The 22,132-nt window shown below is 64.4% G+C and overlaps 12 protein-coding genes across 12 annotated transcripts; 6 read left to right on the forward strand and 6 right to left on the reverse strand.

The window, feature by feature from the left end:
* Positions 1-339: 339 nt before the first annotated feature.
* Positions 340-1,517, forward strand: JCM10292_006787 (uncharacterized protein; the record flags this gene model as incomplete). The annotated part of the gene is made up of 8 exons (XM_076647585.1): positions 340-518; positions 579-652; positions 710-769; positions 833-849; positions 904-934; positions 990-1,102; positions 1,163-1,370; positions 1,426-1,517. 8 exons carry the CDS (start codon positions 340-342, stop codon positions 1,515-1,517), a joined length of 774 nt encoding a protein of 257 aa, XP_076506755.1.
* Positions 1,518-1,598: 81 nt separating this feature from the next.
* Positions 1,599-2,442, reverse strand: JCM10292_006788 (uncharacterized protein; the record flags this gene model as incomplete). Its single annotated transcript, XM_076647586.1, has 2 exons — positions 1,599-2,307; positions 2,375-2,442. The coding sequence occupies 2 exons, from the start codon at positions 2,440-2,442 to the stop codon at positions 1,599-1,601; spliced, it is 777 nt and encodes a 258-aa protein (XP_076506756.1).
* Positions 2,443-2,859: 417 nt separating this feature from the next.
* Positions 2,860-5,005, reverse strand: JCM10292_006789 (3-deoxy-7-phosphoheptulonate synthase; the record flags this gene model as incomplete). Its single annotated transcript, XM_076647587.1, has 14 exons — positions 2,860-3,052; positions 3,121-3,200; positions 3,265-3,370; positions 3,431-3,572; positions 3,635-3,745; positions 3,810-3,830; positions 3,891-3,920; positions 3,984-4,151; positions 4,213-4,249; positions 4,319-4,441; positions 4,497-4,570; positions 4,630-4,663; positions 4,732-4,785; positions 4,955-5,005. 14 exons carry the CDS (start codon positions 5,003-5,005, stop codon positions 2,860-2,862), a joined length of 1,224 nt encoding a protein of 407 aa, XP_076506757.1.
* A 958-nt stretch (positions 5,006-5,963) lies between these two features.
* JCM10292_006790 (glycerol-3-phosphate dehydrogenase family protein) lies at positions 5,964-7,533 on the forward strand (the record flags this gene model as incomplete). Its single annotated transcript, XM_076647588.1, has 8 exons — positions 5,964-6,006; positions 6,079-6,185; positions 6,281-6,436; positions 6,526-6,909; positions 6,977-7,150; positions 7,212-7,260; positions 7,336-7,415; positions 7,480-7,533. The coding sequence occupies 8 exons, from the start codon at positions 5,964-5,966 to the stop codon at positions 7,531-7,533; spliced, it is 1,047 nt and encodes a 348-aa protein (XP_076506758.1).
* A 519-nt stretch (positions 7,534-8,052) lies between these two features.
* JCM10292_006791 (uncharacterized protein) lies at positions 8,053-9,348 on the reverse strand (the record flags this gene model as incomplete). The annotated part of the gene is made up of 6 exons (XM_076647589.1): positions 8,053-8,090; positions 8,167-8,317; positions 8,389-8,639; positions 8,703-8,940; positions 8,997-9,246; positions 9,308-9,348. 6 exons carry the CDS (start codon positions 9,346-9,348, stop codon positions 8,053-8,055), a joined length of 969 nt encoding a protein of 322 aa, XP_076506759.1.
* Positions 9,349-9,497: 149 nt separating this feature from the next.
* On the forward strand, positions 9,498-10,394 carry JCM10292_006792 (emp24/gp25L/p24 family protein; the record flags this gene model as incomplete). Its single annotated transcript, XM_076647590.1, has 4 exons — positions 9,498-9,627; positions 9,739-9,821; positions 9,901-10,325; positions 10,388-10,394. 4 exons carry the CDS (start codon positions 9,498-9,500, stop codon positions 10,392-10,394), a joined length of 645 nt encoding a protein of 214 aa, XP_076506760.1.
* Positions 10,395-11,000: 606 nt separating this feature from the next.
* On the forward strand, positions 11,001-13,708 carry DMA1 (ubiquitin-conjugating protein DMA1; the record flags this gene model as incomplete). Its single annotated transcript, XM_076647591.1, has 2 exons — positions 11,001-12,235; positions 12,295-13,708. The coding sequence occupies 2 exons, from the start codon at positions 11,001-11,003 to the stop codon at positions 13,706-13,708; spliced, it is 2,649 nt and encodes an 882-aa protein (XP_076506761.1).
* Positions 13,709-13,961: 253 nt separating this feature from the next.
* On the reverse strand, positions 13,962-15,158 carry ANY1 (Any1p; the record flags this gene model as incomplete). The annotated part of the gene is made up of 6 exons (XM_076647592.1): positions 13,962-14,198; positions 14,257-14,304; positions 14,364-14,483; positions 14,542-14,767; positions 14,827-14,975; positions 15,087-15,158. 6 exons carry the CDS (start codon positions 15,156-15,158, stop codon positions 13,962-13,964), a joined length of 852 nt encoding a protein of 283 aa, XP_076506762.1.
* A 273-nt stretch (positions 15,159-15,431) lies between these two features.
* Positions 15,432-16,590, forward strand: JCM10292_006795 (uncharacterized protein; the record flags this gene model as incomplete). The annotated part of the gene is made up of 4 exons (XM_076647593.1): positions 15,432-15,973; positions 16,040-16,144; positions 16,207-16,322; positions 16,391-16,590. 4 exons carry the CDS (start codon positions 15,432-15,434, stop codon positions 16,588-16,590), a joined length of 963 nt encoding a protein of 320 aa, XP_076506763.1.
* Positions 16,591-17,124: 534 nt separating this feature from the next.
* On the forward strand, positions 17,125-19,010 carry JCM10292_006796 (DUF6534 domain-containing protein; the record flags this gene model as incomplete). Its single annotated transcript, XM_076647594.1, has 8 exons — positions 17,125-17,186; positions 17,297-17,372; positions 17,502-17,673; positions 17,731-17,811; positions 17,867-18,001; positions 18,061-18,152; positions 18,214-18,776; positions 18,836-19,010. The coding sequence occupies 8 exons, from the start codon at positions 17,125-17,127 to the stop codon at positions 19,008-19,010; spliced, it is 1,356 nt and encodes a 451-aa protein (XP_076506764.1).
* Positions 19,011-19,125: 115 nt separating this feature from the next.
* CBP3 (Cbp3p) lies at positions 19,126-20,322 on the reverse strand (the record flags this gene model as incomplete). Its single annotated transcript, XM_076647595.1, has 2 exons — positions 19,126-19,850; positions 19,917-20,322. 2 exons carry the CDS (start codon positions 20,320-20,322, stop codon positions 19,126-19,128), a joined length of 1,131 nt encoding a protein of 376 aa, XP_076506765.1.
* Positions 20,323-20,565: 243 nt separating this feature from the next.
* Positions 20,566-21,600, reverse strand: RPL10 (60S ribosomal protein uL16 RPL10; the record flags this gene model as incomplete). The annotated part of the gene is made up of 5 exons (XM_076647596.1): positions 20,566-20,742; positions 20,887-21,214; positions 21,291-21,328; positions 21,399-21,502; positions 21,597-21,600. 5 exons carry the CDS (start codon positions 21,598-21,600, stop codon positions 20,566-20,568), a joined length of 651 nt encoding a protein of 216 aa, XP_076506766.1.
* Positions 21,601-22,132: the final 532 nt, after the last annotated feature.

Below are 22,132 nucleotides of genomic sequence, written 5' to 3' on the forward strand. Positions count from 1 at the left end.
ACAGCGTGCCCGAGACTGGTGCACCCGTGAGGGACCGAACTCACCTCGTCAGACTTGCTCAGCCCAGCTCGTAGGCGCGTAGGTGCGTGTGCGCGGGTTCGAGTCGGGGATGCTTCGCTGGCGGATGCAGCGAGGGGAAGACGATCGCTCGCAAGGCCGTTCTGGGCGCAGGCGGGGGCTTGAGAGGTCGTGGAATCCGTGCAGGTGCTGGTGCGCGCCGGCCCTGTTCTTGCTGCACGCGACTGGGGAGCGGTCGAGTCCAAGGTGGAGCGGCTCTCGTCCGGTTCCCTCCCGACTCGTGCCCTCGCTCGCAGCAGGAAGCTCTGCAGCTGCGCCAGGATGCTCTGCACTGCGACCAGGACCCCGCTCGTGCTCGTCGCACTCGTCCTCGCGCTCGCCACGTCGGCACACGCCGCCCTCTTCCGCTCACCAAACGTAAAGTCGCTCTCGACAAAGACCTTCCGCAAGCACGTCCAGGGCTCGGACAAGCTCACCGTCGCCGCGTTCACCGCTCCCTGGCGAGTCCTTCCCCTGCCCCTCCTGCCATTGGCGCGCTGACCTTCTCTCCATTGAGACAGGTGTGGGTACTGCAAGAAGCTCGGCCCCGACTTTGACAAGGTTGCAGACAGCCTCAAGGGGCTCGTTAACGTCGGTGAGTGGGTATGCGGCCGGTCTGCTCGGAGCGGGAGGCTGATCCTGCCTTCCACAGTCAATGTCGACTGCGACCAGGACGAGAACAAGCCCTTGTGCGGGCAAGAGGGCATTCAAGGTGCGCTCGCGTTTGTGCCACTGCCTTCCGAACGTGCTTTCTGAGCTTGCCCTGCCCCAACAGGCTTCCCGACGCTCAAGGTACAACCGGTCCGCTTCTTGTTGCGATGCCTGCTGATCTCAACTCGTGACTAGACCTTCCCCGGCGGGTCCGCACCTTCTCGCAGTACGTGGACGTCTTTATGAGCTCATTGATCACGCACTGACGAGATGCGTACCAGGCTATGACGGAGCACGAACGGCCAAGGACATCATCGCTGCCGCGACGAGCAGCATGCCGACCTTCGTCAAGCGCGCCGGCACCGCATCCGAGGTCGAGGCGCTGCGAGAAAAGGTGCGCCTCCACGCCGGTGTCAGCAAGCGAGCCGTACTGACCGTCCTGGACCTCGGGCAGGCTGCGACCAAGCCCGTCTCGCTCCTCTTCACCTCGGCAGGCAAGGTCACGCCGCTGTACAAGGCGCTCTCGACCGACTTCTACCGCGGGATCGACTTTTACGCTGCGAGGGACAGCAAGGTCGGCGAGGAGGCGATGAAGGCTTTCGGCGTCGACAAGACGCCGGCGCTGCTTGTTCTCCACGGCGGCGAGGTGACCAAGTACGATGGTGCGCCCTCAGGCTCCTCAATATATGCGCTCCATACTGACTCCGCGTATGCCAGGCCCGCTCAAGTACGACAAGCTGCGAGCATTCTTCGAACCGTTCGCCAAGAAGAAGGGCGGCAAGCGCGAGGCCGACCACTCGGAACTGTAGGTATCAGACAAGAGGCAGAGACAGGTTGCACAGATTACCGAGCGCTACAAAAGAGGAAAAGGACAGAGAGAGGAGCACAGGCTAGACGATCCGCTCCTTCTGCTCCTGCGGCGGCACCGCCTGCTGCTGCTGCTGTTGCTGCTGCTGCGGTCCCATCGCCGCCCTCCACCTCGCCGCCCACTCGTCCTCGCCCTTCCTCTCCCTCATCTCGCGGATCCACTCGTCCCTCTCGCGCCTCTTCTCCGCCCACCGCTCCCTCATCCCCGCACAGCCCCTCCCGCGCCTCTCCCTCTCCCTCTCCCTGTCCAGCAGCGGGACCGGCACGCCCTCCCCCGCCGCTACCGCGCCTGCGACCGTGCGCGCGTCCTCGGCCTCGAGGCGCGCGACGCGCACCTCGTCGCGCAGGCGGTGGAACGCCCAGATGCCGCCGGCGGCGAGGAGCAGGAAGGGGAGGACGCGGCCGCGGCCGTGGCGGCGCGCGTGGCGGTAGTACGACTGCGAGGGGTGCCAGTGCGGGTGCGGGGCTAAGCTGGCGGCGGCAGGAGGAGGGGCCGGAGGAGCGCCCGCGCCGGCGAGGAAGGGAGGAGGAGGGTGGGCGGCCCACCAGGTTGGGTAGGCGAACGAGCGCCAGAAAGAAGGCCCGCGGGAGTACCAGTGACCGGTGTGCGGGAATTCGGGCGCGGCGTGAGCGTGCGGGTAGGCGCTGTGGTACTGGTACGGCGAACCGTGTGGATGAGGGTGCGCGGCCGAAGAATGTTGCGGGTGGTGAGGCGCCGAGTGCGGTACCGACCTGGTGGCGTCAACTTGGGTCAGCTGCGGTAGCGAGCAGGGCAGAAGAAGCGAAAGACGAGGCGCACGAGGCGGCGGCAGGTTGAGAAGGTCCCTCGGGGACGGGTCCCTCAAAATTCGGGCGGTTGAACTGCATTTGCTGGAGTGTTGTCTGTGTGTGAGAAAAGGAATGACAAGAGAGAAGCACCTGCGTCTCCTTTTGTGCCACCCGGGCTGACGAGGACCTTCGCCCGCAGGACGCGTTCGAGTTCGGCAGGCGCGGAGGGCGGTCGGCGGTGGCGTCTCACCGTCGGCGGGATACAGTGCGTTTGTTCGGGGACAGGAGCCGCGTCAGTGCGACTTTTGCGACCCTGGCGAAGATTCGGCAGGTGCCGAGGGGAGACGCAACCTGCAAGGCTTGCTCCCTTGCTCCTCCTCTCAATGCGACGCGCCAGAATCAGGTCGGGAAGGCCTAGCTCGGCTCTTTTTCGAGTTTGCACATAGTCGAACAGTATGCGAAGTACTACACAGACAGAGGGGACACTGCTCGTCATGCTCTGTACGGCTCGCGCGCTCACGCGGCGGGGAAGAAGTTCGGGTCGTTGAAGTCGCGGTGACCGTTGACGCTCGACGCGCGCTCGCTCGCGGTCGCAAGCGCGCGGTTGTCGATGCCGCGGCGGCCGCCGGTGAGCTTGCGGCGCGCCTGGACGCCCGAGCGGAGCGTGTTGAGCACCTTGACCGTCGTCTCCCAGTCGATGCATGCGTCGCTGCAGGCAGGAGCGGACAGGTGAGCAACGGGTAATTTGGCAGATTGTGCGAGATGGCTTGAACGCACGTAACGGACTGGCCGTAGGTCAGGTTCTGCGGGCCGCTCGAGGGGATGCTCTGCTTGCCCGCCACGAGGTGCGACTCGATCTGCGCAGCCAACAATACGGATGAGCAGCAGCCTGAGGCATTCGGTCGAATGTGCTGCACGCACCATGACGCCCATGATGTTGGCGCCCGTCTCCTCGCCGAGCTGCTTGGCGACGCTGTCGGCCACGAGCGCCTGCTTCTCGTGGTTCTTCTCGCTGTTGCCGTGCGAGCTGTGACATGCACGGAAGATCAGCCACTTGCTTGCAGAGCCGCGAACGAACACAACACACCAGTCGATCATGACCTTGTCGGCTAGCTTGGCCTTCCTCAATCCCTCGGCCGCCTTCTTGACGTGCTCGGGCGAGTAGTTCGGGCCGCTGTTTGAGCCGCGGAGGATGACATGGCAAGCCGAGTTACCGTCGGTCTCGACGACTGTGAGGTGGACAAGAGTTCAGCTTGTGTGCTGAGTCCGAAGGGACGGCAAAGTGACTGACTGGCCGAGATGCCCTGCTTGGTGACCGAGAGGAAGGAGTGCGAGCTCGCGGCCGCGCCGATGGCGTCGATGGCGATCTGGAGCGAGCCGTCGGTGCCGTTCTTGAAGCCGACTGCGTGAGGAAGTAGAGAGTCAGGACGACGTAAGCCACTGCGCCGAGCCGAGGTCGAGCTTACTCGGCATCGACATGCCCGATGCTGTAGATCCCTGGTGTCAGTACTCTGTTCAGGCAACAACGGAACGGAGAGAGAGCGCACCAAGCTCGCGGTGGACCTGCGACTCAGTTGCTGCGACGCAGAAAGGCCACGATCAGTGTCATGAGCGCCGATTCCGTGCGCACAAGCACGCACTCCTGGCGCCAATCGCGCCCCACGAGACCAAGTCGGCGATGTACTGCGGCGAGATGGTGTCGAGGAGCTCGCATGCGGTTGGGATGCCCATGTTGGCAATCTCGAGGAGAAGGCCACGCGCGAGGCGGAGACCCTTGTTGATCTGGTACGTGCCGTTGAGCTGGGGGTCTGCGACCGGAAAGGAGCAGATGAGCCTTGACCGAGGTTGTGCAGGGGAGGACAAGCGAACCGTTGATCAGGCCCTTCCAGCCAACGGTCGTGCGGGGCTGTGGGCGGTTCGTCGGTTAGTCAATCAGCTGAGTATAGGGGCAGATGAGCTCGAACGGGGAACGGACCTTCTCGAAGTAGACGCGCATAACGATGAGGAGGTCGTCCGCTGCTTCGTCGGCATACTCCTTGAGCAGCTTGGCGTACTCGAGCGCAGCGCGGACATCGTGAATCGAGCAGGGACCGACAACCTGAATATAGCGCGTCAGCGAGAGCATCGACGCAAGGTACCAAGGCAACACGCACAACCAGGAGACGGTCGTCCTCGCCGCGCACAATCTCCTCAGCGCTCTTCCGGCCGTCAAGGACAGTCGCAGCAGCTGTCGAGAGACGAGTGAGCACGCGGAACGCATTTCAGGCGGGAAGCACGTGAAGGTACCGCGAAGACCCAGAGGGTAGTCCTCCATCAGGATCTGCGTGCATCGGATGATCAGTCGATTCCCTGGAGCTACCAGGGGGTGCGCGGGAGGGCTTGACTAACCTGGGGCGGGATGAGCGGGCGGATCTGCTTGATGCGCCTGTCATCGAGGTCATTCTGCGAGGAGAGTGGAATCCGGGTCAACCTGGTTCTCTGCAGCTCGTGCCAGTTGCGTGTCTGTAGCTCCGGAGCCGAGTGCGTGCAGATCGCAGCGATCCAAGTGCAGCGGTGCGACATGCGAAGTGCCGGAGGCAGCTGAAAGGTTGCGGAGGGGGGAGGGACGCACGAGGGCCGTCTTGGCGCTCGTAAGCGGGGTGGTCGTGCCGTCTGCGCGCATCTTTGTTCCCTTGCTTGTATGAGTGCACTCGAGGAGGGAGAGCGGGACGAGCGTGTCTGCGGCGCTCTGGGTCGGCTTCAAGTTCGAGACCGCAGAGTCAAGCGCGCGGGCGGAGTCCGAATCATAGCGAATCAAAGCGACGGCGTCTTTCAACGGGTCGCCCGCCCTTACTGTGGGTCCATAGAAGTACCAGGAGGGCTGCACCGCCTTGCAGCGCCCGCCTGGGGCACTCAAGGCGGGGGAGGCGTAGGTAAGCGGCGTGCGCGCGCTGAACGTTTCACCTCGTGCGCCTGGCCGTGGAACAGGAGTCACCCGGCTGACCGGCGTCGACGGCCTCGCAGAAGCTGCGCCAAGGAGCACGAGCAGTGAGGCAACCGCTCAGTGGAAGCAACGTCTCTGATGGACCCCTGCGCGCGGTCGTCCGAAAAATGCATCTTGCTCTTTCGTGTCTCACCCTTTGATATTCTCCTTCCGAGTTGTGCCTAAGCGGTAGACCGGTAGAGCTTCTTTCGAGGTCCCTGCAGCGCTGTGCACAGTACATGGCGACCTCTGGAAGGCCGCATGCACGGATCGCGTTCGCAATATTCGTCGCCAACCATGGTATGGTAGAGAACGGCGCGCAAAGCGCCGTCGGCGATGGGAGCGTCGCTGTCTGCCAGTGACCGAGGCCGGCGTCCAGTCACCGAACCACACCCGCGAAGAAAGAGGGACGGGTCCCCAGCCTGCCTTGACCTCACCAGGCTGGAGAAGGCCGGCTCTCGCTCTCGCTCGACGCGCAGCTCGCCCTCCTTGCCGCGTAACCCTGGCTCGCCCAGCTCTCTCGCTACCTGCTCTGCGCCTCGCACCTCGCTCGCGCCCTTGCCTCGCTCGGTTCCACCTTCCAGCTCCGAGCACCGCCCAACGCCTCCCGTCCCGACCTCTCGTCCTCGCTCGCTCGTACGCCTCGACGCGCACCGCCATGCCTGCCAACACGTCTGGAAAGTGGAAGGTTGCCCTCGTCGGTGCGTTTCCGCCCTCTTTCGGCGATCGGTGCTGCCCCCATCATCGCTGATCCTGCTCCCGTGCACCCGCAGGCAGCGGGAACTGGGGCTCTGCGATCGCCCGCCTCGTCGCGAAGAATGTCAAGGAACGCAGCGACGACTTTGACACCGAGGTTCGCATGTGGTGCTACGAGGAGGACGTGCGTCCACGCCTGCCCTCCCTTGAACACTGCGATACTAGCCCGCAACCCCGCCCCCGGCATTCTGACCAGCTCGCTGACCCTTTGTGTGACAGTACGAGGGCCGCAAGCTGACCGAGGTCATCAACGAGAAGCACGAGAACGTCAAGTACCTACCCGGCATTTCGCTTGGGGACAATGTGATTGCCGAGCCCGACCTGCTCAAGGCTGTCGAGGGGGCGAACGCTCTCATCTTTGTCATTCCTCACCAGGTGCGCCGTTCTTGCCGGTTGTCGGGGGGTTGGAGAACACAGCTGACCGCCAAGTCGCCCCTCACGCTCCTACGATTCTCTGCGAGCAGTTCATCCAGCAGACGTGCCGGCAGCTCGAGGGCAAGATCCCCGAGGGCACGCAGGCCATCTCGCTCGTCAAGGGTGTCGAGGTCAAGGACAAGGAGATCCACATCTTCTCCGAAGTGATCAAGGAGCACCTCGGGGTCGAGTGCGCCGCCCTCTCTGGCGCCAACATCGCCAACGAGGTCGCCAAGGACTCTTTCTCCGAGACGACGATCGGGTGCCGCGACATCGAGGTCGCCAAGAAGTGGGCGCGCCTGTTCGAGACGGAGAAGTTCCGCGTCGCCGTGAGCAAGGATGTGCTCGGCGTTTCGCTCGGCGGTGCACTCAAGAACGTTGTCGCCATTGCCGCCGGCCTGATCGACGGCCTTCAATGGGGCAACAACGCCAAGGTTTGCCCACACCCTCCATCTCCGCTTGCACACCGCTCTGACTCTGCTCTCTCTTGAAACGAAACAGGCCGCCGTCATGCGCATTGGCCTCCTCGAGATGAAGAAGTTTGCGCTCGAGTTCTTCCCGGGCACCGAGGCGGAAACCTTCGTGCAGGAGTCGGCCGGCGTTGCCGACCTCATCACGTCGTGCTTTGGAGGCCGCAACCGCAAGGTCGCGGAGGCATTCATCGGGAGCGGGAAGGTGCGCACTGTACTCTCTGTCATACTGCTGCGCGGTGACGCTGACCCCGTCTCGCCTGCAGACGTTTGACCAGCTCGAGAAGGAGATGCTCAACGGTCAGAAGCTTCAGGGTGCGTCACAAGCGGCGCTCCGTTTTTGCGTTGCTAGCGACGTGCTGACGGTCATTTGCCACCTTGGCTGTGCAGGAGTCGAGACGGCCAAGGAGCTGCACGAGTTCCTCAAGGCGCGTGGCAAGGTCAACGACTACCCGCTCTTCACCTTTGTTGTGCGTGATGCTTGCCACTCTCGGTTGGCAACTCGGTACTCACGCTCGTACACCCCACGCTCAGTACAACGTCGCCTACGAGGGCGTCAAGCCGGACGAGATCACCGCACACATCTAGACGATCTCCCCCCTCCCGGTCTTTCTCCCCGGTCGTCTCGCCCCGGCCCGCCTGCTCCGTCTCGCCCCGCTCGTGTCATATAGAAGGCTCCCTCTCCCTCCGGTTTTGTCCGTCTACGTCGTCTGCTCTCGTCTCCTCGCCTCCCCGCTCGTCTGTCGGACAGGATCCGTCCCGCTTCGGTACCGCCGCTCCTCTTCCCCCTTCCCTCGATCTCTCGACTTTCGCGCCTCGACTCACGAACAGGCACAGGACCTCGCTCTCGAAAAGATACGCATCCCCCTTGAAGACCGCAAAACAAAGATTGCAGTGCCCCACCCCTCCGGCTCTATGGTCGCCTCGGAGAACCGAAAGGTGCGAGTAGTCCAACAGCGCCTTGGAAGGTGTCGTTACTGGTCGGCATGGCATTCTCGATGATGTGAATGTCTCGTCTGCGGCGTTGTGGTGCCTGCAGACGGTATCGCTCGAGGCGAGTACGACCGTTCCCCGCCGTGCAGGACAGGTAGATGTCAGGGCCTCCGTTCAGCCCTGTGGCCAGATCCTGCGAGCCTCCTCCCTCCCTGTTGCAAGCGACCGCAGCTCAGTGCTTGGCTCACAGTTCCAAAAGGTGAGCGCGCAGCAGACGGAAAGACGCACCGACTCGATCCGCAACCCTCACCGGCTCTGGTAGTTTCCCCTCCTTCGTGCACAGGAGCGCGAGGCGGATCGCGCTGGTGAGCGAGAGGCGGTGCGCGGGCGAGACAAAGATGGGGTTCTGCGCGTTGCGCGAGGGCGACGAGAGGAGGGCCTGTGTGTATCGTTGCGTGAGCCTGTGCAGCGCATGTCAAGGACAACGCATCAGGGAGCAAGAGGACGTACGGCGCCCCAGTACTCGCTCGACGCGGCCGCAGCAGGTGCAGGTTCCGTGGTCTGCGCGGCCGAGTCGACAGTCGGCGGGGTCAGGCCGATCCAGTCTCCTCGTTGCTGAAGGAACGCTTGACACGCCTTGCGCATTCCGCGCTGGGACGTGCGGAAGTCGTGAGGAGAGGGCAGAGACGTGCTGGGGGAGGCTGAGGCCGGGTTGGGGTTTGAGGCGGATGAAGGAGGATGCATAGGGTGGTACTCTTTCGCTGCGCAGCATACTTGCCCGTCAAGGTCACTCGCAAACAGTCCAGCGCACAAGTGAGGCATACCGATGCCGACAGTCGGCAAGCCCGTCTTGACGCCCACTGCAACCGCGCTGCCCGCCTGGCGTGGATGCCAGCGCCCGTTCCCGTCGACGAAAAGCAGCTGCGGCTTTGCGATCTCCGGGTGCTTCGCGCTCAGTTCGCCGAGGAGGTCGACGTAGAAGTGTGCTTCGCGGAACGAGAGGTACGAGTGGACGTAAGGCGTGGAGGAAAGGTCGACCGTGCGAGAGAGGGTCGTGATGACCTGTTTGCCAGCAGGTAAGCGCGGCCTGACTGCTCGTCGCACATCTCGTGGCGGACCTTGAGCTCGGGATACGAGAGCACAGCCAGTACAGCGACGCCTTCGTCGCCGGCAGAGCTTCGGAAGGAGATGTCGAGGCCAGCAACAGTGTGCAGTCCGGCGGACGCGAGGTCCTCGAGCGATTCACGGTGCACGGGCGGAGCATTCAGGTGCAAGGTAGGTAACGTAGCAGTGGGCGCAGCGGTCACAGCGAAGCCTACGTCGCCGTCATCATCGAAGCGGGCGAGCGATGCCTGGCGTACTTGCTCGCTAGCGAGGGAGCGGGCAGTCAGCGGAGGTCCAGCACAGCAGTCCCAGGACAATTCCTCACGCCGTCCAGCGTTCCACCAGGCCTTCTGCGGGTGTGACCATAGAGGTTCGAGGGCGAGAGACGCGTGCGGGTTCGACCACGACCAAGCTGCCTTCTCGCGCTTTACGCCTCTGTGACGCCACTAGATACCCCGGAGTGCCTCTAACGACCTCGACTTGCCGTCCCGCCCGCTGTCCTCGCCGCCGCGACCATGCGCGGCCTCGCCCTCCTCACCGCCTTGTTCGCTCTCGCACAAACAGCCCACGGGCTCTATTTCTACCTTCAGGCCGGGGCGGAAAGATGCTTCTTGGAGGAACTGCCGCGTGACACCATCGTAGTGGGTGAGTCGAACTCGAGAGGCTCGAGAGGAGGATTGCGGCGGTTGTGGGGACCCTTTGTGGCCGGGAACCGCGCCGAGGACGCCGCGCTGACCCTCGGATGTGCCGTGACAGGTCACTACAAGGCAGAGGAGTGGCAGGACTCGTCCAAGTCGTGGATTCTGAACGACCAGCTCGGCATCCAGATCACCGTGACGGTGCGTTCCGCAACTTGCTCTGTCTTTCGCGGACGGAGGGGTTCTCTTAGCTGACTCACTCGTCCACGCGATTGCACAGGAGGTCGAGAGCGGCGAGAAGGTGGTCAATACGCGCGGCTTGCCCGAAGGCAAGTTCACGTTCACGTCGCACGAGGCGGGCGACCACTCGATCTGCCTGCGGTCCAACTACACGGGCGGGTGGTTTGCGACGCCGCAGGTGCGGATGCACCTCGACATTGCGGTCGGCGAAGCCAAGGTGGACGAGGAGGGCGAGCGCGAGCACGTCAAGGACCTCGCGGCCAAGGTGCACGACCTGAACGCGCGCCTGGCCGACATCCGGCGCGAGCAGCAGTTCCAGCGCGAGCGCGAGGCCGAGTTCCGCGTGCTGAGCGAGCGCACCAACTCGCGCGCCGTGTGGTGGAGCGTGTTCCAGCTCGTCGTGCTCGGCGCGACGTGCTTCTGGCAGCTGCGACACCTGCGCCTCTTCTTCGAGAGCAAGAAGCTGTGCGTCGCTCTCTCTTGTGACTCTTCCTCGGACTGGACTGACGCATTTTCGCACGACGCAGGCGATGAGGAGGCCGTGACGAAGAGCTAGACGGACGCTGCCTGGCGAGAGAGCGGGGCTGGATGCGTTGTGTTTGCATTGCAGCGCCGAGTACTGCTCGATCTGGACTTGGATGCGAGAGTGAGAGAGCGGAAATCAGGCGAGACAGGGGGCGTGGGCCCCAAGCTGAGGGCCTCGAGCCCCCGCGGTTCGGGTCGGCGAGAGAGTGTGGGCTGCTCGTCCTCGCCGCGCACTCGTCCAGGCAGTCTTGCTGTGGCCGTGCACTGCTCGAGCACTGCTTCTAGCCTGCCCTGCCCCTCTGCAGCTCGAACGAAGACCAGGCGACCGTCCCGCGCGTCCTCATCACTCTCGACTGACGCCCCGACTCGCTGCGACGGTGCCCACGAGCGACGCAAGGGCCAGCCAGGTGCGTGGACAGCTTTGTGTAGGCTCACACCCTTCAGATCGCGCCGCTCACCGTGCGATCGCCGCTCGCCCCGCCTCTTCTGCTCGTCTGGCCCGCTCCCGTCCGCCTCGACCCCCGCACACCTTCCTCGCAACCGCCTGCGCCTTTTGAGTCACTGCAGCTTGTGAACCTCTCTATCTGAGCTCTATCGAAGACAGACACGCCCGTCATGGTCGCCCCGCCGACCGCGGTCGACATCCTTCCGCGCCACATCCAGGCGAGCACATCGACCTCGTCCTCGTCCAACGGCAGTCCTGCCGGCACTCCGCCCTCTGGCACCTCGTCCCGCCCCTCCTTTACCCGCTCTCCCTCCGCCTCAGCCGTCCCGCTCTCTTCCCCCTCGCTCTCGTCCTCGCAGAACCAGGCCCCAGGCTCGCCCTCGTCCTCGAACCGCTTCGGCCTGTCCCTCGGTTTCATCCAGCGCCGCCCACGCGGCTGGACTACTTCGTCTGCACAGCGTAGCCCGGGCGGGCGCGGCGGCGGGAGCCCGGCTACATCGCCATCGGGCGAGCAACCGCCCTCACCAGGTGGCGGCGGCGGGAGCAACGAGCGGTCTGGGTACGGTTTTCCCGCATTGCGCCGGACGCTCTCGAAGCGCAACTCGAGCTCGGGCACGACGGGCGCCGAGGTGAGCCGCTCGAGGCAGCGCAGGAGCTCGTCGCAGCCGCCGGCTCCGGTCGGATCGCTCCGCGACGGGTCGCCCATCGCTGCTCCAGCTGCGACAATGAGCGCGAGTGGTAGTGTCACCGACTCGCGTCCCCCGTCCGGCGCAGGAGCGCCGTCAAGCGCGGCGGCCGCACCAACGGCCCAGGCCGGCTCGACCTCGTCCGGCCCCCAGTTCTCGTCTCTCACCGCGACCACCTCGTTGCCGAACCCGCCGAGCCGCGCCGCGGCTGCCACTGCGGGCTCGTCGACCGGAGCAGGCGGGCGCGACACGCCCGAAACGGTGCAGAAGCTGCGCCTGGTCCCGCACCTCGAGTCTTCGCGCTCGTTGCACTTTGACCCGATCGAGCGCGACCTCGGCTCGTTTGCTATCGTGCGCATCGGGCGCTTCACGGACCGTCACCAGTCTGGCGCGGGCGGGTCGAACGCCGCGCGCGGCACGCCGAGCGAGCCGGCGCGCGTCGCGTTCAAGAGCAAGGTCGTCTCGCGCGGGCACGCCGAGATCTGGGTCGACGACGCTGGCAAGTTCTTCATCCGCGACACCAAGTCGTCGTCGGGCACGTTCTTGAACCACATCCGCCTGAGCTCGCCCGGGCACGAGAGTCGCCCGTTCAGCCTCAAGGACGGGGATGTCCTCCAGCTCGGCGTCGACTACCAGGGCGGCACAGAGGAGATCTATCGATGCGTAAAAATGCGGGTCGAGCTCAACCGCGGGTGGCAGCGGGGCGCCAACAGCTTCAAGTGCGTTCTTCGGATCGTCTGCAGCCGTGAGCTCTGATACTGACAGACCGCTCCCATAGCACCGCCGCCCTCGCTCAGCTGCGCGCGCTGGGTGCGACGCCCGACTCGGCTCTTCCCGCGTCAGGCTCGTCCCCCTCGCTTGCGACTCCTGCCGCGGCTTCGACAGGCGCATCAACCGCGACCGGCGGCACCGCCAAGCCTGCGACGCCTGTTCCTACCACTTCCGACGCCGCCGCCGCATCTGCAGCCGCCGCCGCAGCATCCATCACCGACTGCTGCATCTGCCTGTACCCCGTGACGGTGTGCCAAGCGCTCTTCATCGCGCCGTGTTCGCATGTCACGCACTTCAAGTGCATCCGCCCGCTCGTCGAGCAGAACTACCCCGGGTTCTGCTGCCCGCTCTGCAGGACGTACGCCAATCTCGAGGCCGACGTCGAGATTGACCTGCCCGAGCCCGAGGAGGTTGCTGTCCCGCCTGCGCCTGCGGCAGCAGCCGACGACGCCGCTGTCGAGGGCGCGGAGGGAGCGGGGCTTATTACAGACGAGCCTCTCCCCCTCGAGGGCAGCGTCCTCGGCCTCGCAGGCCGCTCGCCACCCATGGCTGCCGTCGAGGAGGCGGACGAGCCCTCGTCGCGCGCGCCCTCGGTCCGGAACCTCGGCGGAGGCGGCAACGTCTCGCGCAGGAGCAGCTTGCAGGCGCTCACGCAGGCACTGGGCGAGGGAGGCGCGAGGGCGAGGAGCAGGCCTGCTTCGAGGGCGCCTAGCTTGCATGGGCGCGACGATGAGCACGGAGACGAAAGTGAGGACTCCGTTGCGGCAGAGCAGGACGGTGACCGGCTCCGCGTTGATGTGGCAGACGCGAGCGGAACATCTGGCTCTGCCGCCTCTTCCCCGCTCGCCATCGGCGGCCCGACTCCCTCGTCAAGCGACCACCTCGCCCCTCCCTCGGATGACTTTTACGCCTCGCTCGCCTCGGCGGCGACTCCGCCCAACAATACGTTCCTCTCGACGCTCGCCGACTCGGCCGCGTCGCGCCTCGGGCTCGCCAGCGCCGCCGCGAGCTTCTTCGGCACGAGCACCAGCACGGGCCGGTCGTCCCCCCGCGGCGGCGCGTCCGAGGCGGGTCCGAGTCGGCGCAGCGTCGGCAGCGCGGGCGGGAGCAGCAGCGGCGCCGAGGGGGACGGGAGCGGGACGCACGCGAGCGACGGCGACCTCGAGGGCGACGATGGCGCGACGCAGGAGGCGCAGTCGGCGCACTCGGCCGAGGACGACGTGCCGGCGCCGTCGCCTGTTGCGGGTGCGGGGTTGGCGAAGGGGAAGTGGAAGGGAAAAGGGAAGGCCAAGCAGGAGGAGCAGGAGGCCAAGAAGAAGGATCGCCGGCCGTCGGGCGCGGCGAAGCGGAGGAGCACACTCTTCGACGGGATGGACACTGAACACCCCGATCCATCCGTTGCGGCGGCGTTGCTCATTTGAGGACGACTCTCACCCTCGGTCCATGATACCCCTCTCTCGCTGTTCACACGACTCAGCACGCATTCTGTAGCTTTTGTGACTTGCTCACCCACGCTCTCACCACCCATTATGCGCCCCGTTCTCCCATCCTATCTCGCACGCCCTCCCTCGCGGTACTGGCTACCCTCTCTCCTCTCGATACGCTACGGACAATCATGCCTCACGCTCAGTCTTGACACGAGAGTAGTAATACACGTGTGCCGTCAGCCCAACGCTACACCATCGCCACGTCCTTGGGGCGTTGCGGCGCCGTAAAACCCCGCCGCTCCGCCTCGCCCTCCGTTCCCGTCTCATCGTCGTCGTCGTCGTCGCCGAGCGCGTGCTGCGAGTGCGCAAGCAGGCTGTCCGTGCCGGCGACGCCGCGGTGCTGCCGCAGCGAGGCGCGTTCGGAGAGGTCCTGCGCCGTCTTGTGGCGATAGAGGAACGTTTGAAGGCAGAGGAGGATGTCGACCTGCGTGCGAGAGAACGACTCAGCATGTGCCTCGATGTTGCAAACTGATGAAACGCACGGTGAGTTGGAAGGCACCGCAGAGCTTGAATTGAAGGCCGTTATCGGGCTGCGCGACAGTGCTCATTCGTCAGCGGTCTGCACAGAGTTGTCGGAGTCAGCACGCACAGTGAAGAGGTAGTAGAGCAGCTTGAAGGTGTCGCCGAATGCCCAGGCGGCGAGGACCGACATGCGGAAGCCAGCAGTCGACTTGGCCTCGTAGTTGGCGATGAGTTGCGGGATAGGCAGCTGAACGAGCGAGCAGGGTCAGAATCGTTTCTGCACCTCAATTAGATATATCGCGTACAGTTGCTTCGACGCCAAGAGCGATGAATCCGAGCAGCTGGACGTAAAAGTCCCAGGAGTGGAGCAGGAGAAAGAGCGCCGAGTGAATGACGATGAAGATGGCTGTGAATTCGAGGTAGGCACCGAAGTGCGGCCACTGCCAGAAATTCGCGAGACGGCGCGGGCGGCTCGCGAACCATTCGGCGGGGCGGTACAGCAGGCAGACGTATAGCAGGCCGTACTGCGCCCTGCGAGTTCGGGAGGTCAGGCTTGCAGGAAGCGCCAAGCGCACCGAAGATAGACACACATGATCATGAGGAGCGACTGAATGAGGAGGACGAGCTGGAAGTGCTCTCCAAGCCAATAGAAGCAGCGGGTCAGGTTGGCAAGTATGAGGATGGCCGTCACGTCGAGACTGAAGCCCAGCGAGTCGTGCTTCTTGCAGATCGACACGTACTGCAAAGAGCAAGTTCTTATCAGCGAACAGCCTTGCAAGCGGACCTGTACACCAGATTGCGCCCATCACCCGAGCGACAGGAGGTGGGGGACGGCAGCGAGCGAGCTCACTTGATCGGCGTAGGCGAGCGGAGGGCCGACGGCCATTCCGACGCCTGCAACGATGGACACGACGCCCGACATTCCCGCTCGAGCGTGCGAGTGTCGGTTCCAGCGAGATGCGAGTGAGGTGAGCTGATGACGGAGACGAGGGCACAAAGCACTTCGACGGGCGTGACTTCGACGGCACGCTCTGTGTAGGATTATTGAGCACTCTGGCACTCTTGGCCTGCCCTCGGATGCTGCAGAGGGGGAGCCGGCGGGGCGAGCTGTGTCCGTCTTTCTTTCGCTCGCCGATTCGCTCCTTCCGGCCTTCCTCCGCCCGGCTACACTCGCTTGCAGCAGTGATTCGCACCAATGGGCGCACAGCAGAGCACTCCCGCACCGCCTGCACCCGCTCAGCAAGCGGCGCAGCCTCCTCCCGGCTGCCCGATGCACAACGACGCTCCCGCTTCCGCTCCGCCGCCACCGCCGCCCGGGTGCCCCATGCACAATGCAGAGGGGCAGCCGCCCGCCTTTGCGCAGCACGCCGCCCGCGGCGAGGTCCGCGCCTGGAACAACATGCCCGAACTCGCGCAGGCACCGTCGGCCGGCCAGAAGCAGCACCTCCCGCTCGAGCGCACCATGTCCTCCATCCCGCGCGCGTCGTCTGCCAGAGGAACATCGCCATCGGCATGCCCCGTCGCGCACGGCTCGTCCGATGCGACGCAGGCCGCGGGCAAGGCAGAGGCCAAGGCCGAGCAGTGGGAGTACCCGAGCCCCCAGCAGTTTTACAACGCACTCGTGCGTAAGGGCTGGGAGACGCCCGAGGAGAGCGTCGAGATGATGGTCAACATCCACAACTGGATCAACGAGGAGGCGTGGCAGCAGGTCCGTCGGTGGGAGGAGAAGCACCCGGGGTGCGTTCAGCTTTCTCTCCAATCTCTCGTTGCTTCTTTCATATGACTGATCATCTGCACTCACAGTGGCGACCGGTCATCGCTCGCGGCGTTCACGGGGCGGCCGCAGGAGCTCTCGCCCAAAGCCCGCTACCACCTCTTCATGTCGCGCATCTTCCCGAATACCTACGCGTGCGTCCTTGGCCCTTTACTCCGCTCTCCACCTGTGATCGACCAACACGCTACTCCCGTAGCGGCATCCGGCCATTCGACCGCCACGACTGGACCGTCCATCGCCCAACTGCCGCAGGGGCCGGCGGCTCGTCGTATATGTCGGGCGGCAGCACGCAACCCTACACCTCGCACCGCTGTGCGTCTCGTCTTTCTCCATCAGCCCATTGTTGTAATCCGTCTGACTTCCAGGCTCAAACCGCGCAGATGTCATCGACTATTACCACCTCCCTGACGACGAGGACGGCAATCCCGTCTTCTCGCTCGACGTTCGCCCCGCCGTCGACGACATGGCCGCCGTGCGTGAGCGCGTTGGCGAATGGTGGCAGCTCAAGAAGGACACGTGGTTCAGCTCGAGCTCGACGAGCAATCTCCCGCCAGGCGTGCGCGTCCAGGAGGAGCGGTGAGCTCCCCGCGTTTACGCCGCATGTACTTCCGCCACCTTTACCCACATAGTCATTCGTAAATCGCCCACTGTCTGTTTGCATTATATCGCAACACATCTCAGCATCGTTCTGACCTCTGACCGTGCCCTCTTGCTACTGATCGGCGGACATCCGTGTGCTGAAATTCGCCTGTTGCTTGCTTGCCCTGCATCTTCCGCTCACGCATCCCGCCAGCAGAGCGCAGATTCCCGACTTCGTGGCCTCTGCAAGCAAGGACAGGGTCCGTCCACTCATGAATGCCTCGACCGCCCGGGTGCCGGTCGACCTTCCCAACTCGATCGTCCCCGAGTTCCAACTTCAACTTGGGCAGGCTTCGCTTCTGATCACGTTGTCGGCACTCAAGCTCTAAATGAACGCTCAGCGGGCCTGCGCAACTTCGAAGCTCGAGTGCGCGACAGCCTGGCCGTGACCCCCTTCCCGCTCGCATCTTTCGCTTTGCCTCGCTTCTCTTGCCTCGACATTGCTGCTGCCTGCTTCTCGCTGCGTGCTGCGGCCATGTCGGCTATCGAGCATGGTGTCGGCCCGTTCTACATCGGCACGCTGCTGAACGTCGCCATGTGCGTCGCGGACTTCTCGCCAGCCCCCCTCCCGAGCTCTCGACACCTGCGCGCGATCGACTGGAGTCGTCACCGCGCCGCAAGTGCTGACTGTGTAATCGCGTGCGCAGATTCGGCGTGAATTGGATGCAGATGTTCGACTACTTCCGCGTATTCCAGGATGACAGGTGGTTGGTCAAGGGGATGGTGCGTGCTCTTGCTTCTGCGCAATTCACCGGATGTGTGCGGAAGGCGCGGGTCGCGTCTGTGGGTGTCGGGAGCGGCGCAGAATGCTTCTGAGGCGCTGACCTCGTCTGCTTCCGGAACACTGCGCAGGTCATCGTCGTCTTCGTGGTCTCGTTCGTCCACTCGTGCTTCTCGGCTTACATCAATTGGGATCTCTTCATCGCCAATTTCGGCAACGCGCCACACTTGGCTTCGAGCCCTTGGTCCTTCTCTGTTGACCCGGTCTGTACCGCGGTCGTCGCGTGTATCGTGCAACTGCATTGTGAGCGGGACATGACAGACGTGCTGGACACAGCTGACCTGCCCACATCCTCCGCAGACACCTGGAGGGTCTACATTATCGGCAAGCGCTCGCTCTGGATGCCAGTCATCATCGCCGTCTTGACGCTTCTTCAGCTCGGTGCGGGCGGAGTTTGCAGACGCTTGAGAACAGCACTGACTGGTCGCCTTTGCAGCTCTCGGCGTCTACCTCACGGCTATCGCACTCAGTGATCCGCTCTGGACCCATTTACATCGGCGGCTGGATTGGGCCGTTGCGACATGGCTGTTCGCCATGGCCACCGCTGACGTCTGCATCACTGGCTCAATCAGTAAGTGCTCGTTTCCTGCGCAGTGCCCATCTGCGCGCTCATCTGATTCGCACGGATAGCGTATCATCTCCGCCAAGTCCGCAGCGACTTTGAGCAGACCAACAGCCTTGTCGACCGGATTGTGCGCAACATTGTCGCCAACAATGCACTTGTCCGTCTTCGTGTCCGCCTTCTCCCTTTGCCGACGTTCCTGACCATTCTTGCGGACGCAGACTGCCATCTGTGCCGTCTGCAGCGGCGTGCTCTTCGTTGCCTCTACAAACACAGGCTGGCACGTCATCTTCGGCCTGACCGTCTCTAGGTTCTACGTCCTGTCGCTCCTCTCGTCGCTCAACGCACGGCAAACTCTGCGCCCCGGCCTGTCGAGCTCGACGCACGGAACGGTCCAGACTGGGAAGAAGGGGCCGGGATCCGCCGCGCCGTTCAATGGGCTTCACACGCCGTACCGCACGCCGCTGCCCTCTTCCCCATGCGCGAGCGCAATCAATGTCGGGTCCGGTCGTCGGGACGAATACCTCCACGACGACCATGACACAAAGAGTGGCTCGTCGCCCCGAAGCGACAAGGGAACCGCCACGCACTTGAGCGTTTCGACGCAGGCAAGCCCGCCGCGAGGGCAGGCGCTGGAGCTCACGGCGCCGACAGCCACGTCGAGACTGCTGCAGCGACCAAGCTTCCTGCGCAGCTTTTCGTCTTCGTCGGAGCGGAGCGGCGGGAGGGAGAAGGACATGGCGCGGACTTTCGGGACGGACAGTTTGCCCATCACGGTGCAGATGTGAGCTCAGTCTTGTCGTACATGTGTGTCGGCTTCCTTGCTCACACCTCACCCAACAGCGATACGGAGGAGACGATTGAAGACGAATCAGGCGATTCGTGGGATCCGCGCAGGTTCTACTCGAACCCGACTCCAAGCCTGCCGCTATCTCGACCTGGAACCGCTGAAGGGCGGCAAGGAGAGGAGCTGGACTCGCCACCGTTCTTGGGGTCTGGTGTGCAGGAGAAGCAGTAGCCTGTGTATGTGTACCGCTGTTGTATTTCGCGCGCTCCCACCGTGTAGCCTCTGCAGTGTCATCCCATCAGGATCTCCCTCAATCAATGCGACAACGGCAGAGGTTGCAGACAAACTAGATCCTGCCAAAGTCGACGAGGCTCCCCCGGCCCTTGTCCGGCTTGCCCTGCACGACAACCTGCTCCGGCAACCGTTCAAGGCGCTGCACCTCCCGGCGAATGTACCCGACCATCTTCTCGAGGCTCTGAACGAACTCAAGGTCCGGGTCCTCCGGGTAGAGCGGCGTCCACCCTGCACGCGCGACGCGCGGGTCCGCGATGGGCTCGTCCGTCTGGAAGAGCGCCGACGCCTGCTGGTCCTTCTTCAGCAGCTTGGCCTGCACAGGGTCGACCGTGAACGCCTCGGTGCCCTCTGCCGCTGCGGGCTGCTCCGCCTGCTGCGGCTGCAGCGGGTTCGGGCCAATCTTGGGCGCCTCGCCCGCCTTCGGTGCCGCCTTGCCCTTGACGCCGCCGACGCCGCCCCAGCCTGCGCCAAAGATGTTGCGCCAGATCGCGGCTGCGAGGACCGCGTCACCGCGGATGAGGCCCTCGTCGTATGCCGCGCACGCGCCGTGGTACTGCTCGAGCATGTCCTTCATGTAGCCCTTGATGAGGCGGCCCTGGGTGACGTTGTACGGCCCGCGGATGCGCAGCTCGACGTCGATGAACATGTGGTTGATGAGCTCCTGAATGTAGGTGCGGCCGAGTGGCGCAGGCAGGGAGCGGAACCGGACGGTGAGGAGCCAGACGTGGAGCGTCGTGAGCGAGAACCACGTCTGGAATGACGGCGGGAGCGAGCACTCTGCACGTGAATCCGTTCGTCAGTATCTTTAGCTGCAGAGAAGCAAAGAAGGCGGGAGGCACTCACCCTCGTAGAAGAAGGGAGCCTCGATCTCGCCACGCTCGGCACAGCGGTCATAGTAGTCGCTCGTCGTGCGGATAGCAGTGCTCGTCTGCGAGTGGTACCCGAACAGCTTGGCGAGCTTGGTGACGAGCGACACCGTGAGCGGCGAGTACTTCGCGGCGCCCGCTGTTGGCGGCAAGTTCGCGCCGGGAAGGTTGGTCGGCTGCGGCGTGCTCGTAGGCCGTGCACTGGACGACGTCGAGGCCACCGGCGCACCCTGCGCGTCCGTGCCAGTCGCCGATTGCGAGGACGGTGATGAGGACGAGGAAGCGTAGGATCGCCACGCCTGTGCGACAGCGGGCGGGGCACGTGTGGCCTGCGCCGTGCGGGTCGCTGTACGAAGAGCGGTGCGAGCTGCGGGGCCGTGCATGGCTGGACGAGGGAGGTGAAGGAGAGGAGACACCAAATAATCGGCTTTCGAGCTTCGCAACATAATCGCCTCGCTTCATCGACAGCGTCCTGGCACTTCGCGAGGAACAGTACGAATCCTGGCTTGGACTAACGGGAACACGGAGCGGCTCTCAGCGCAGAAGGCAAAGTTGCGGGAACAAGCCTCATCGTTGCCCGTCCCTACACAGCACACAGAATCGCAACAGAGGGCAACCACCCTCCCTTACGCGCCAATGCGCTCCAGGCGGCGGAGGTTCTCCTCGAGCGGGCCGTGGGGCTTGACGAACTGGACGTAGGCGCCGTCGGGCTGGGCGATCGAGCGCTTCTCGAGGTACTCGGCGCGGGTGAGGTTGGTGAAGCCCCACTTCTTCGAGATGATGATCTTCTGGCGACCAGGGAACTGCGCGAGAAAGGGCAGGTCAATATCGGGGAACGGGAGGAACGGAGGACTCTGCCGGCACAGAGGACCGGCGGCGGCATCCGGAGCGAAGCCCAGCCGCCGCCAGTCCAGCTGCCCGCGCAGGTTGCAAGCGCGTCGACGCACCTTGTACTGGGCGCGGCGAAGAGCCTCGAGGACGACCGCCTTGTTCGAGTCCTTGCAGCGGACCGAAAGGATGATCTGGCCAATGTTGACGCGAGCAACGGTGCCGTACGGCTTGCCCCACGCGCCACGCATACCCTGCTGCAACCTATCGGCACCGGCGCACGAAAGCATCTTGTTGATGCGGATGACGTGGAACGGGTGCGCGCGGACGCGGAGGTGGAAAGAGTCCTTGCCCGAGTTCTTCACCACGTACTTGTTGGCGCAAATACGGGCGGCCTCGAGCGCCTCGGACGAGAGCTGCTCGTACTCGTTCGAGACGAGGTGGGCGCTGCGAACGGAGATATAACACCGGTCAGTCTCCGCAGTACCACCTCCCTCGGACCTGGTTTGCCGCCTCGACGCACCAGAAGGGGAACTCATCGACCGACGCCTTCTTGCGACCCTGTGTGCGGTGCAAAGGAGGGTCAGGGGCGTGTCACGGGCGACGAAACGGCGTCAGGGGCGGGGCGTACGAGGTCGAAGATGCGGATCTTGGGGTCGGGGACACCACGGTTGTACCGACTCTTGGGGTACGGCTTGTTCTTGCAATAGCGATAGCAGCGTGCGGGCCTACGTCCTGTAAAGTGCGCCCAAAATGCCCCCCGTGTCAGCCTCGGCAGACGAAGAAAGCGCGAGGGAGGGGGGCGGGAGGGAGGGAGGCGGCGACGCACCCATTTTGACTGCGAGTTGCGGGCGGGTCGACGGGCGTGCGTTCGAGGTAACGGTACGAGTGCAAAGTGGGTGCACAGGCGAGCGGGGGAGGGCGGGAGCGAGGGCTTGGTCAGCGCGGATGCTCTGTCAGACTCGATGCGCACCTGCTCCCTCGGCCTCGCTGCCTGACTCGAGCCTGCGCCTGCTCCACCCGTGCAAAGGACTCCTCGTGCACGCCCCTGTCCAGCTTTGTGCGCCCTCCATGTGCGCTACAGCGCGCGAGGTCGAGGCCGGTGCAGACTCTGCTCGGCGCGGCTCGCCGACGGCGATGCGTGCCAGCGGTGCGGCAGGAAGGGTGGCGCGGGTGTGGAGTGGTGTCCCAGCGTGTCTGTGCAGCTCTGCACGGCGACTCACACTGTGTGAGAGTGGCGGGGTGGGTGAGGTCCGAAGAGACAAGGCGCGCTCGAGCGCACGCGACGAGGCCGCCCTCAGTCAGCCCGCCGTCTCGCCCTCTCCACCCCGCTCACCACCGCACTCTGTAGGGCTGTATTCCTCT

This window comes from Rhodotorula paludigena, assembly GCF_050403205.1.
Source record: "Rhodotorula paludigena JCM10292 DNA, Rt_paludigena_JCM10292v1_ctg10, whole genome shotgun sequence".
NCBI classification, from domain to species: Eukaryota; Fungi; Basidiomycota; class Microbotryomycetes; order Sporidiobolales; family Sporidiobolaceae; genus Rhodotorula; species Rhodotorula paludigena.